The 15,189-nt window shown below is 45.4% G+C and overlaps 1 protein-coding gene across 1 annotated transcript; it reads right to left on the reverse strand.

Moving 5' to 3' along the window:
- Nucleotides 1-3,941: 3,941 nt before the first annotated feature.
- LOC124805413 (vasorin-like) lies at nt 3,942-14,765 on the reverse strand. Its single transcript, XM_047265974.1, has 2 exons — nt 14,593-14,765; nt 3,942-4,988 (listed from the first exon to the last, which is right to left on the reverse strand). The coding sequence occupies exons 1-2, from the start codon at nt 14,763-14,765 to the stop codon at nt 4,115-4,117; spliced, it is 1,047 nt and encodes a 348-aa protein (XP_047121930.1). The 3' UTR covers nt 3,942-4,114.
- Nucleotides 14,766-15,189: the final 424 nt, after the last annotated feature.

Consider the following 15,189-nt stretch of genomic DNA (forward strand, 5'->3'; position numbering starts at 1 on the left):
ATTCGCATTATCCTTGTTTGTCTCTGCCACAGTGTAATTGACACACAAGTCATGTACAGATCACTGTATTTAGTTTCTGAACTATCTCCAAAAAATACGTAACTCCAGTGCTGTTACTATTTTTCGGCCCTGTGGAGTGAAATACCAGCGCTGCCATGGCTGTTCCGCATTGGCTGCGCAAGCCATCATATGTAGAGCTAGCCGGAAGACCACTGTACAGCAACGCCATCAGACTGTATCCAATTTGCGAGAAAAATTTTTGGATTGTGTTTCTCAGCACATGAGTTTAGATATTCTGTTCAGAAAACGAAAGGAGTAATATTACGCCATGTGATCTAACTTGGACAGCGAATCAACTGTTCCTCGGTTTTGAAGAAAATCATAATAAACTGAAATGGGAAGAAGAACATCATCCCAACATATATAAAGACAGCTTTATGAGATCCTTAAGTACTTAGTTGTAGAGACGGAATAAATAACTGGCTCCTTAGGTAACTCCCAGTTTGCGTCTCGCCCAGACTCCACGACGCTTCACTGTCCCTGTATTTTCAAACTGAGAAAAAGTCACCAAGGCATCTTTATTTTTGTCCAACTAAAGAATGGCATCACTAGATCCTAATGAACACGTTTCTCGAAAATTGATGTAAGTACAACAATTTTCTATACAGATATTTACTGGTAAAAAACCACTGTGGTTCCGAAACTTAATACCACTAAAATCGTTGGTACGTTACTAATTTGAAGAATTCATTCTCTACTTACGGTAGCAGGAAGCTTAGTTGCAGCTACGGCTGACATTTTTAATTCGACTCTGCTTAGTGTAACTTTGCTGTGCACAGCTACCTCTGTTGTCATTTCAACACTAAAGAAGATAAAACAGTCTTAGAAGTCTACCTAAGCTCAGGAATATGTTTCAGACATAACTGTTCCGCCCGAATTTACTTAAAAAGTTTTCATACATTCATTGAGGGTGACCTCAATAAATTCGCTCAAAGCAATGTATTTTACATCCCTGTAAGCTACCATATTTTAAAAAAAGGAATGAATGAAACATTACAACGATAACAATCGATAAAATATAAAAGTTCTGTATCTGTTAACTTCCTTTTAGTACGAAAGACAGAATTTTGGTCTACATGTATACTCTGTGGTAAATGATTCTTCTTTAAAAACGATTACCTATTTCAGCATGAGGCAGAAATATATAATAAAACTAATTTAAAAAGTGGTCACCGTTAGTCCCTAAGGCAGTCTCTGTGGGTCTTCTTGGTTTAAATTTGATGTTTCGTAATTAGTGTAGCTTTCATGACAATCGCATGCTAGAAAATAGACCCAAGTCTGTATGTTGTCTATAAAAAGGAACATCTCAGTTACTGGTGCCACGAGAGCCCGGAAGTATCACGGAGACACCGCACTCTCTTCTGAACACGGAGGTCATGCATTAATCCGGTACCTTTGGTGAACGAATATTCTCACAAATTAAAAAAATAAATTGGTTAATTAATGGTCTGTGTTTCAGACATGACTATAATACTCTCTTTATGCATAAGTAGCATCAGAACATTTCATAACGAGGAAATTAATACCTGGGAATGAAATAAGTAAGACTCGAGGCAGAATTTATTTTACGATTTTTTTTATTTCTTTCATTATTGTGAAGCTTGTACATTTTGTTACAATAGCGTTTGGAAGAAATTCTCTTCACTGATTTGTGATGGACGTTATGTGCCATGGTGTAATGTCTGCAGTCGGCTTTTATGACGAAAAGTTCAAATCAGTGACTCCGTGAATCTGCGGAAAAACCAAACACAACTGCATTAGTAAGAAGCATGAATACTATTGGTATGAATCAGATGACTTGACACTGAAATCTTTAAAATTAATATGCAAACATGGAGAAACGGTGGGAAGTTGAAATTACTGTTCAGCTGCTAAAACGTATAAGACCATCAGATCAAAGAAAACAAACGCTCTATTGAAATATTATGGCAAAGAGAAAAGTTCTCGAACTGTCAGAGAGATAGTATTCTTAAAAAAGTACAAATTGGTATAACTGTTAGGATCAAAAGCCATACATGATGACCAGTACTGTTTGAACAAGGTGATGCAGCTGCGGCAATAATGTGCATATATTTCACCACTGCCAGCAAATTAATATGCCAGCCGAAACTGGTATTATATGTAAAATTATGGCGAGTTTGACCGACTACAATAATAAAATTAAAAATAAATCAGTATCGTCCGTAGCTGTTCCTATATATGTTTTGTCTAAAACCTAATCGGTGTGTTGGAAAAGGGGCCATTTCCCAGAAAATAAATTTTACGGGAGACACAAAAAACCGATTTCACAACAGGTTTAACCATTGTGTCGTAGAATTGCTCTACAGCAGTTGGCCTCAGAGTGAAACAATATACACCAATACAACTAGAGTCATTGTCCGTAATCCAGTTGAATGTACTGGAGATGATTCTTCTTCGAATTATTACTTACTTTGTTAATATTAGATTGGTACAAATTATAACGTAAGACAGGTGTCAGCTTTACCTGGGGGCAGTTTTCTTTTCACGGATTTTCAAATTACATGTATTTTCTGTCTTTCGTTTAATGGTGGAAATGATATACAGTGGTGCTATAATATTCATTGTTTAATATTGCTTGTCGCTATACAGGATGTCTGTTAATAAATGCGTAACTGAACTCTATGGTGTCATGTTTCTCTTGAAAAGGATCCAGAGAAAAACGTTTGATAAGAAAGGTGGGTGCCACCTCTATGGAATTTTGACGCAAAGAAAATACGAACCGAACATATAAACAATGTTTTAATCTGTTTAAAATTAATTTAAGAAATTTTGTTGGTTGGTTGATTTGGGGAAGGGGACCAAACAGCGTGGTCATCGGTCCCATCAAAAATCTTGTGCTCCGTTTTGTTACTGTGGGTTCATTGAATCTAATCAAAATCGAAGCAGCGGTGAGAGCACTTAATGGAAGCTGGAGACTCTCTGCTGTGGTGACGACGAAGGATCAACCGACAGCATTTCCTGGAACACAAAATAGATTCTGCTGGCTACATTGAGAAGGGTGGTGCAATAATTTGCCGAAACTATGTAATCTGCTGGACCAACTATATGAAAAAGTCACTGAGAAGACGTCACAAGTGGAGAAGAACATAATATTGTTTCGTCAGAATGGATGGACGTGCCCACAACTGTGTTTAATCAACAGTAACATTGAGATAATGAGGAAGAAATGGCAGTCATGACTTTTACGTAAATTCCAGATACTCGCATCAATAACTGGACTCTTGACTTTTGGAGTAATTGCATTGTCTTTTAAGACGAATACATCGTAGAATAAGTGAAACTCTTACCTGAAACATACACTTCCACTGCGAAGCGTAGAATTATTCTCGTTGCCCTAACACACCTTAATTAATATACCGTTAATAATGAGAGCGTTGTCCTGATTAATGCAGTTTACCAACTTGTTCAAGCAATACTGGTGGTGTATGACTCTTAAATATACTAGCTGTACCAAAATTCAAAGTTTTGAGAAACTGATGGTTTTAAGAAAATTTAGACCACTCTTGCATAACTTACCCCGGCTTTGTTCTCAAACTGATGGCTTCACTGTACCTTGGGCAGCTTCACAAGAGACGTTTGGTTCTGGTGCTGGTGTGTTGTAGCTTCACATTTTGTGATTTCTTTCATATGTTCGCTTCCGTGTGCTTAGTAAATCTTTGTAACAATTGCTTAGTAATAAATCGTTTCGTACAATGTACCAATGAACGCAAGAACAACCTCCCAGTCTCGATCCCAGGAAATCCCTGGCTTTGTGCTGCGAAACTGCTTCTCAGGTCTGTTAACAGTGACGCAACAGCTGTATCATTAGACTCCCTCTATCGTGAAAGTTCGAACAGGTTCGCAGCACAATTTTGGGGGGATTGTGCATCAAAAGTCAGGTCTTCTTCTGAGTATCTGCTGACGAAATGATGTACTACTAGCATTTCTTCTTCTTGCTATCGCTTAGCTATATCTTTTCCTATTTTCTGAGGCAGATACCAGTCGCGCTTGGAGTTGTACCAAGACTCTACGAAAGAATCAGTCAACAAGGCCATCAATCGTTAGCTTTTGTTTTCAAGTAGAACACCAATAGTGTTAACAACAATATCAACGGCAGCAATACGCCCATAGAGATAAGGAAAATGGAATCAAGTTCATAGAATTCTTTTGGATTGGTAACCACAAAAATATTTTCGCTTTTAATTTTCGTGAAACCGTGAAGCGACTGTGTAGAGGTCTCTGCTCTGTGCTTTATAGGAACTTCTGTAGTAAGGTCTAAGAGACTTTTTGTAGCTGTATCGATTTTTTGTTCTACGAGTAATTCTGTAACTGAATTTTTGGAGTCGATGCGATTTCCTGTAACCGTTCCCAAGTATGTCACAACTGTACTGACTTTTTGGTCTTCGATATGTAACTGTGTGAGAGAATTTTTGGAGTCGATCTCTGGCTCCGCAACCGTTTCAGAGGGCGTCACTGCCGTACTGACTTTTTGGTCTTCGATATGTAATTGCGTAACTGAATTTTGGAAGTCGATCTCTGGCCTTGTGTCCGTCTCAGTAGATGTCACGTGTTGCGGTGAATTGTTCGAGGTATCAGAAGGCGACTGAGCGCTGGAAAGATTGGCTGTTCCAGAGAACGCCTGCGAGTCATCACAGACGACCACCAGTGACGGATAAGATCGAGCGAGTCTCCGCTTGACGCCCTGGCAGTCGAGGCCGGGGTTGTCACTCAGATGGAGGACCTTGAGAGCTGGCAGTCCTCGCAGGTCGTCGACATCGACGTCTGCGCTGTTGCAGCGGTCGGCATCCACAGTCTCAATGGAATCGCTGACCAGCGCGGGCAGTCGACGGAGACCAGTGTTGCCAGACAGATCGACACGGCGCAGATGGCGATTGCACTCGAAGCTGGAGGGGTCCACCTGATGAAGTCTGGAACAAACAGATGAGACCTCGACTACCGCTCCCTCTCGACGCCTAGGAGGAATTTTTCTAATATATGAGAAATTAAAACTATGAAAAATCTCAGCTATTATGTAGCTTCTAACCAGATAATCAACAATGCAGCACTTGATACGTGAACAAGAGGGATGGTGTGACTAAGATTGTTATTTTACGATTAAAATAAGCTGCTAGCAGTTGAAATTGCAGCACCGTTACCGACGACTGTGCCGCTAAAGTGGAGTTATTGAACGCAGATTTCCGAAATTCCTTCACTAGGGAAGACGAATGGAATATTCCAGAATTTGAAACACAAACAGCTGCTAGCATGAGTTTCTTGGAAGTAGATACCTTAGGGGTTGCGAAGCAACTCAAATCGCTTGATACGGGCAAGTCTTCAGGTCCAGATTGTATACCGATTAGGTTCCATTCAGATTACGCTGATACAATAGCTCCCTACTTAGCAATCATATACAACGGCTCGCTCACCGATAGATCTGTACCTACAGATTGGAAAATTGCGCAGGTCGCACCAGTGTTTAAGAAGGGTAGTAGGAGTAATCCATCGAATTACAGACCTATATCATTGACGTCGGTATGCAGTAGGGTTTTGGAATATATATTGTATTCACACATTATGAATCACCTCGAAGGGAACGATCTATTGATACGTAATCAGCATGGTTTCAGAAAACATCGTTCTTGTGCAACGCAGCTAGCTCTTTATTCACACGAAGTAATGGCCGCTATCGACAGGGGATCTCAAGTTGATTCCGTATTTCTAGATTTCCGGAAAGCTTTTGACACCGTTCCTCACAAGCGACTTCTAATCAAGCTGCGGGCCTATGGGGTATCGTCTCAGTTGTGCGACTGGATTTGTGATTTTCTGTCAGGAAGGTTGCAGTTCGTAGTAATAGACGGCAAATCATCGAGTAAAATTGAAGTGATATCAGGTGGTCCCCAGGGAAGCGTCCTGGGACGTCTGCTGTTCCTGATCTATATAAATGACCTGGGTGACAATCTGAGCAATTCTCTTAGGTTGTTCGCAGATGATGCTGTAATTTACCGTCTAGTAAGGTCATCCGAAGACCAGTATCAGTTGTAAAGCTATTCAGAAAAGATTGCTGTATGGTGTGGCAGGTGGCAGTTGACGCTAAATAACGAAAAGTTTGAGGTGATCCACATGAGTTCCAAAAGAAATCCGTTGGAATTTGATTACCCGATAAATAGTTCAATTCTCAAGGCTGTCAATTCAACTAACTACCTGGGTGTTAAAATTACGAACAACTTCAGTTGGAAAGACCACATAGATAATAGTGTGGGGAAGGCGAACCAAAGGTTGCGTTTCATTGGCAGGACACTTAGAAGATGCAACAAGTCCACTAAAGAGACAGCTTACACTACACTCGTTCGTCCTCTGTTAGAATATTGCTGCGCGGTGTGGGATCCTTACCAGGTGGGATTGACGGAGGACATCGAAAGGGTGCAAAAAAGGGCAACTCGTTTTGTATTAGCACGTAATAGGGGAGAGAGTGTGGCAGATATGATACGCGAGTTGGGATGGAAGTCATTAAAGCAAAGACGTTTTTCGTCGCGGCGAGATCTATTTACGAAATTTCAGTCACCAACTTTCTCTTCCGTATGCGAAAATATTTTGTCGATCCCAACCTACATAGGTAGGAATGATCATCAAAATAAAATAAGAGAAAAACAGAGCTCGAACAGAAAGGTTTAGGTGTTCGTTTTTCCTGCGCGCTGTTCGGGAATGGAATGGTAGAGAGATAGTATGATTGTGGTTCGATGAACCCTCTGTCAAGCACTTAAATGTGAATTGCAGAGTAATCATGTAGATGTAGACCGTCAATGTGGCATCCAACCCACGTCTAATTGACACGGAGTCTACTGCATGCTTGGAATTCAATTGATTAACATTTCAGTGCGCAATGTGGAAGTAGTAATGCAACACATTTATTAAAAATGCGAAATTTATTGTGGGACATTGCGAAAGACTCCGGCTTCAGCCCCTATAGTTTCATGAAGTTCCCATAGGTAGCGGCGCTATATGTAGCCTTCAAAATGGCGTCCGTAATGGAGGTGCGATCCACGCAGATACCCCTCATTGGTTTCTTTTGGCGGAAAACCAGAGCATGGGAGATACGCACTTGCAGAATGTCTACGGAGACCTGTCTGTGAACAAAAAGCACGGTGAGTCGTTGGGCGAGGCGTCTGACATCGTGGCAATATGGTCTCGCAGACCAGTCCAATCTCACGCGTATCAGCCCGACGAGCACAGCTGTGTCTCCTGCAGTATTGCATGTGCGGGTACACTAGTTCGATGTGATCGACAGGTCGTAATCAAACACATCGCTCCACAAGCGGACATCTCCGTTGGCAGTGCTGATACACTCGTTCGTCGCTTGGGGTACTCAAAGATGTGTGCCCGCTGGCTTCTTCGCCGCATAACAGAAAAACACAAAGGCCAACGAAAGACCATCTCAGCTGAATTCTTATGCGTTACGAGGGTGATCGTTACAATTTTTTGTCGACCATCCTCACAAGCGATGAAATATGGGTTCATCACTTCGTACCGAAAACAAAACGGCAATCGACTCAGTGGCGCCACATCGCCTCTCCTCTGAAGAAAAAGTTCAATACCGCACCCTCAACCGGTAAATTTAAGGCTACGGTCTTCTGGGACTCTGAAGGACTTATTCCGTATGAAGTCCTCCTTCATGGTACAACGATCAAATGTACTGTCCTACCCTCAGGATATTGTTGAAACGACTTCAGCGCGTTCGTCACCAGAGAATGCTATTCCTCATCCACCATATAGCCTGGATTTCGCATCTTCCGACTTCCACTTGTTTGACCCAATGAATAATAAACTATGTCGGAAGCAGTGCGAGGATGATGGGGAATTTATTAATGGGGAAGTTTTTGATGCAGCCAGACGTTGCCTCTGACATCGGCCGGTAGTGTGGTACCAAGAGGGCGTATAGGCCTCCCCACTAAGGTGGCATAAGGCTGTCACACTGAATGGAAATTGTAGCCGAAAGAGCGGGGAATATCATGGTGTATTGGAAAAATGGTTCAAATGGCTCTGAACACTATGGGACTTAACATCTGTGGTCATCAGTCCCCTAGAACTTAGAACTACTTAAACCTAACTAACCTAAGGACATCACACACATCCATGCCCGAGGCAGGATTCGAACCTGCGACCGTAGCGGTCGCGCGGCTCCAGACTGTAGCGCCTAGAACCGCTCGGCCACTCCGGCCGGCTGGTGTATTGGAATTCTGAATAAAATCAACTTGCTTACAGAAAAAAATATATTGCATTTCCTCTTGTAGATCTGTTACATATATATGTGTGTGGATGCCTGGGATCCCCCAAACCCCTGCATCCATTTTAATCAAATTTAGCACAGAAACAACAGAAACGACATGCCTAACGAGCAGTGGCGCTATAATAGCTCCAGAAGGAGTGGAGGCATGGGAAAAACCGTGTTTTCCCATCCCCTGGCGCATAGGCTGCCATGCACACCAGACATGCGTGGTTATGGTATTGGACAGCCACACCAACCTGTTTTGCTGAGAACCCTACATGTCAGTAGCAAGAAACGGTTTTCCAGTCCTGCATGATAGGCATTTTGTGTTGGAGTAATATCGGCCTTCTCTAGCAATCTGCTTTGCATGCCAGTCTGCATGTCAAAGGCAAATATATACAGCCCATGCTACATGGAAGGCATGCTGTGGTTTACTGAACTGTATTTCAGGGGCTAGCATGCTTATGAGCATGGCTAGGGACAGTTTGAGATGGATAGAGGGAGAGGAGGAAATGGATAGAGGGGAGGGGAACAGGAGGAGATGCATGAGGCAGTTGGAAGGTGTGCAGGGCTAATGGACAGGTGGGAAAGGAAGAGGGCAAGGCGGAAAGAGAGAGGGGGAGAGAGATATGGTCAGAATGTAAGGAAGATACTGTCGGAGAGATGCGTTGAAAAGTGGACAAAGAGACGCTGGAGCAGATGAAGAGACACAGAGATTTGGGAGGTGGAGATAAACAGCGGTGGGAGGAAGAGGTGGAGAGGGGGAGGAGAGCGTGTGTTCAGTATAAGTGTGGAATCAATACAAAAGGTGAAGCCACAGGGAAATAGCTAATTCTCGATACAGGAAAAGATCACACAGTGGGTTTTTCATTCAGAAATCGCATTTGTATGTTGGTTATGATTGTGTTATGTCTCGTGTAAGAAGGAGTAATGGAAATCAGCACATGTCAGAGTAAGCATCAAGAAAGTGGCGTATCAAGCCTACTGTTTGTTGTACGGCTGTATCGTATCTCATCCCGGTCAGGATCCCACGACTATCGTGGGAATATGGAACATGGTGGAATATGGAATAAATCAGAAAGACCATAACTGACGCCATTTTGGGTGAAATGTCAGCATGGCAACCACAGCTGCGGCTTCCACTGACATGATGGTAGAGAGAGATGAGCCAGCAGTGGTGCAACCGATATTGAAAACAGGAGTGGCACCTTATCATCTTTTCGGAAGTCGCAGTTTGCATATAGTATCACGATCAAGGCACTTGGTCTACGGAGGCCCTGAGGAGAATGAACTTTGCCAGACTGCGTTCGTCAGCGTCATACGTGCCAAATAGTTGTTGTTTGGAGTACCACTGAGCACAAAAGACGGATATTTTGGGTTCGCTTATCTGGTACTTGTCATAGCGGCTGCAACGTTCCTGTCATGTTAAAGCTGATACCTGTGCCCTTTCTTCGAGGTGTCTGTGACGTCATCTTTGAATAAGGTAATACAAGAATACACACTGCTGATGACATGCTGACCTGTCACCTCCAGCGGTCAGTGTGCCTGTCATGCGAAGGGCCCAGCTCCGCTTCCCAGTCGAGTCGAAGATTTCATTCGCTCTAAGTGTCATCCTCATCATTGTTTTATCATCATCGACGTGCAAGTCGCCGAAGTGGTGTCAAATAGAAAGACTAGCCGTAGGCGACCATAAATGCTATACAACCATCTCATTCCATTTGCGCTGATCTACCTCGGTACAGAGAGTCTTCTGTCGCTTCTCAGGCCAGCTCGTTCTCCTGATCTCTCACCAGTGGAATACATCTGGTTGTGGCACGCCACCAAACGCCAGCCCCTAAGACTGAAGGACTCTGGAGTTGAGTCGATGGAGCATGGAATCGTGTGTCTGTCATACTAGGTGTATCAAGCGATGTCCAACCAGGTTAGAGCCACTGAAGCTGCCAGTATTATGGGACAACGCTATGAAAATATACAATTGTCGTTGGAACTAGACGCATGGCATATTCAATTTCAATATTTCGTGATCCACAGCATCAAAAGTCTGCCGAGAATATAAAATTTCCAGCATTGCCTTCACCATGGTCAACCAAGTAGCCGCCGGCCTTCATTTAACGACTGAGAGCAACGGCGTTTGCATAGAGTTGTCAGTGCTAAGAGCCAAGCAACATTGCGTTAAACAACCGCAAAAATCAATGTGGGATGTACGACGAACGAATCCATCAAGACAGTGCGGCGAAATCTGACGTTACTGGGCTATGGCGGCGGATGACCGACACGAGTGTCTTTGTTAACAGCAGGCATCGTCTGCAGCGCCTGTCCTGGGCTCGTGAACGTATCGGCTGGAACGTAGACGCCTGGAAAAGCGTGATCCAGTCAGGTGAGTTCCAGTTTCAGTTGGTAATTGCTGACGGTGCGGTTCGAGAGCGGTGCAGGCCCTACGGACCGACGGACACAACTTGTCAACAGGGCACTGTGCAAGCTAGTGGTGTGGTCAGTATTTACATGGAATGAACTGTGTCTTCTGACCCAACTGACCCGATCATTGACTGGAAATGATTATGTTCGGCTGCTTGTAGAGCATTTGCAGCCATTCATGGACTTCATGTCATTTTTATGGATGACAATGCGCCATGTCACCGCGATTTGTTTGAAAAACATTATGGACATCTCGAGCGAATGACTTGGCCACTCACATTGCCCGATATGAACCCCACCGAACCTTTACAGGACGTAATTGAGAGATCAGTTCGTGCACAGAATCCTTCACTGGCAACAATTTCGCAACTATGGACGGCAACTGAGGCGGAATGGCTCAGTATTTCCGCAGGAGACATCCAACGGCTTGTGGAGCCCATGCCACGTCTTCTGCACTATGCCGGGTAAATGGAGGTCCAACATGTTTTTAGGGGGTACCCCATGTTCTTTGTCACCTCACCAACAAGCAGTGTGTTGAAGTGCCGTGTGGCGAGGGCCTCCCAACGGCTAGATCTGATCGCCTGAGTCTTTTGAGGTGATGCCACTTCGGCGACTTGCGCGTCGATGAGGATGAAATCATGGTGATGAAGGCGACACAGACACCCAGCTCCTGAGCGGAGAAAATCTCCAACACGAACCCAGGGCCCGCGGCATGACGAGCCAGCGCGGTGTCCGCTTAGCTACGGTGGCGGACACAACAGTGTATTGTAACAAAGTATATAATAGCTCGTATCAGTGAAACTGCCCGATATCCCAATGACTGAGGATCGACAGATCGATAGCTTTGAATATATACATATCAAACAAAGTTTTTCATCACCCCGGTTCCCTGAACTCCTGAAGATGACGTTGACTGTGGATATTGGATCACAGACACAGTCCAAAGATGTAAAAAACCATGCATGAGCAGCGCCTATTAGACGGAGGGGGTCCGACAGCCGATCAGTTACAGTCATTTCACCAGAAAGAAGGTACACGGTTTGTGTTGTTTGTAGTTCAGCCATGCCTAGATGGTCAATACCGCGGTTCGATCGCAGCCGCATTGTTACTTTGTGCCAGGAAGGAATGTCAACAAGGGAAGTGTCCGGGAGTCTCGGAATGAACCAAAGCGATGTTGGTCGGACATGGAGGAGATATAGAGAAACTGTCGATGACATGCCTCGCTCAGGCCGCACAAGGGCTACTATTGCAGTGCATGACCGCTATCTACAGATTATAGCTCGGAGGAACCCTGACAGCAACGCCACCGTGTTGAATAATGTTTACAACGCGGTAGAGATGGGTCCAACAACATGCCGCATGGACCGCTCAGGATTGCCATCATTTTCTCTTCACAGATGTGTCGCATATGCCATCAACTAGGCAATCGTCGGAGACGTGTTTGGAAGGAACCCGGAAAGGCTGAACGCCTTAGACACATTGTCTAGCGAGTGCAGCAAAGTGGACGTTCCCTGTTGTTTTGGGGCCGGCTGTTGTGGCCGATCGGTTCTAGGCGCTCCAGTCTGGAACCGCGCCACCGCTACGGTCGCAGGTTCGAATCCTGCCTCGGGCATGGATGTGCGGGATGTCCTTAGGTTAGTTAGGTTTAAGTAGTTCTACATTCTAGGGGACTGATGACCTCTGATGTTGTCCCATAGTGCTCAGAGCCATTTGAACCATTTTTGTTGGTTTGGGGTGGCATTATGTGGGGCCGAAAGGCCTTGCCGCAGTGGATACACCGGTCCCCGCGAGATCACAGAAGTTATGCGCTGTCTGGAGTGGTCGGCAATTGGATGGGTGACCATCCAGGCCGCCATGCGCTGTTGCAATTTTTCGGGGTGCACTCACCCTCGTGATAAGAATTGAGAAGGTACTCGACCGAATAGTAGCGGCTTAGGTCAAGAATACCATCATAACGATCGGGAGAGCGGAGTGCTGACCCCACGCCCCTCCTTTCCTCATCCTCCACTGAGGATGACACGGCGGTCGGATGGTCCCGGTAGGCAACTCGTGGTCTGAAGACGGAGTGGTTATTATGTGGGGATGACGTACGCCGCTGATAATGGAAGAGGCCGTAACGGCTGTAGGATAAGTGAATGCCATCCTCAGACTAATAGTGCAACCATAGCGGCAGCATACTGGCGAAGCATTCTACTTCGTGGACGACAGTTCGTACCCCCATCGTGCACATCTTGTGAATGAGTTCCTTCAGGATAACGACGTCGCCCGACTAGAGTGGGCAGCATGTTCTCCAGACGTGAACGCTGTCGAACATAGATTGAAAAGGGCTGTTTATGGACGATGTGACCCAGCATCCACTCTGAGGGATCTACGCCGAAACGCCGTTGAGGAATGGGAAAATCTGGATCAACAGTTCCTTGAACTTGTGGATAGTATGCCACGAAGAATACAGGCATGCATAAATTCAAGAGGACGTGCTACTGGGTATCAGAGGAGCCGGTGCGTACAGCAATGTGGACCACCATCTCTGAATGTTTCGCTGTATGGTGGAACAACATACAACGTAGAAGATAATAGACACGGGTTTCCCGGTAGATGTCGTGTTTCTTGACTTCCGCAAGGCGTTCGATACAGTTCCCCACAGTCGTTTAATGAACAATGTAAAAGCATATGGACTATCAGACCAAATGTGTGATTGGATTGAAGAGTTCCTAGATAACAGAACGCAGCATGTCATTCTCAATGGAGAGAAGTATTCCGAAGTAAGAGTGATTTCAGGTGTGCCGCAGGGGAGTGTCATAGGACCGTTACTATTCTCAATATACATAAATGACCTTGTGGATGACATCGGAAGTTCACTGAGGCTTTTTGCGGATGATGCTGTGGTATATCGAGAGGTTGTAACATTGGAAAATTGTACTGAAATGCAGGAGGATCTGCAGCGAATTGACGCATGGTGCAGGGAATGGCAATTGAATCTCAGTGTAGACAAGTGTAATGTGCTGCGAATACATAGAAAGAAAGGTCCCATATCATTTAGCTACAATATAGCAGGTCAGCAACTGGAAGCAGTTAATTCCATAAATTATCTGGGAGTACGCATTAGGAGTGATTTAAAATGGAATGATGATATAAAGTTGATCGTCGGTAAAGCAGAGGCCAGACTGAGATTCAGTGGAAGAATCCTAAGGAAATGCAATCCGAAAACAAAGGAAGTAGCTTACAGTACGATTGTTTGCCCACTGTTCGAGTGCTGTTCGGCAGTGTGGGATCCGTACCAGATAGGGTTGATAGAAGAGATAGAGAAGATCCAACGGAGAGCAGCGCGCTTCGTTTCAGGATCATTTAGTAATCGCGAAAGCGTTACGGAGATGACAGATAAACTCCAGTGGAAGACTCTGCGGGAGAGACGCTCAGTAGCTCGGTACGGGCTTTTGTTAAAGTTTCGAGAACATACCTTCACCGAGGAGTCAAGCAGTATATTACTCCCTGCTACGTATATCTGCGAAGAGACCATGAGGATAAAATCAGAGATATTAGAGCCCACACATACCAACAATCCTTCTTTCCACGAACAATACGAGACTGGAACAGAAGGGAGAACGGATAGAGGTACTCAAGGTACTCTCCGCCACACACCGTCAGGTGGTTTGCGGAGTGTGGATGTAAATGTAGATGTATATGTATGGTTTTCATGAGCAATGAGAAGGGCGGAAATGATGTTTATACTGATCTCTATTCCAATTTTCTGTACATGTTCCGGAAATCAAGGAACCGAGATGGTGCAAAACTTCTTTGATGTGTTCCGCCATAAGAATGCTGATCTCATTCAGTGCCTCAGCTGGCGCGCCCACCTGTTGTTGCTCAAGTCGAGGAGGGTGAGAGCTGTGAGCGAGCAGAGTGCGCCTGCCGCGACGCTGGTGAGGGCGCCGTCCGTGACGGAGAGCACCCGGAGGCGCCGCAGCTGTCGGCCGCTGAAGGTGTCGCCGCGGAGGACCCGGATGCCCGTCCCGGAGAGCTGCAGCATCTGCAGCGTCGCAGGCAGCAGGAGCGGGGGCGCCGTCACGCGGGGGCCATAGCACGCCAGCGCGACGTCTGCGTAATCGGCGGAGACCCAGCCGCAGGGGGGCGAGGCCGCCAGGGAGCCGCCGGCAGCGACCAGCAGCGCCAGCAGGAGAGGGACGAACCGCGACCGGAAGTACTGTGCAGCAGACAGCGAGTGTCGGTGCGCGCCACTTCAGGAGTGAGGGTACCAATGTGGGTCACCATTTGCTCTAGGTTTCCTGTATTTACGGACGTGACTCCACCAGTGGTCGCTCACACGGACTGGTCCACGAACACACGAGTCACTCCAGAATGAGATTTTCACTCTGCAGCGGAGTGTGCGCTGATATGAAACTTCCTGGCAGATTAAAACTGTGTGCCGGACCGAGACTCGAACTCGGGACCTT

This window comes from Schistocerca piceifrons, chromosome 7, assembly GCF_021461385.2.
Source record: "Schistocerca piceifrons isolate TAMUIC-IGC-003096 chromosome 7, iqSchPice1.1, whole genome shotgun sequence".
NCBI classification, from domain to species: Eukaryota; Metazoa; Arthropoda; class Insecta; order Orthoptera; family Acrididae; genus Schistocerca; species Schistocerca piceifrons.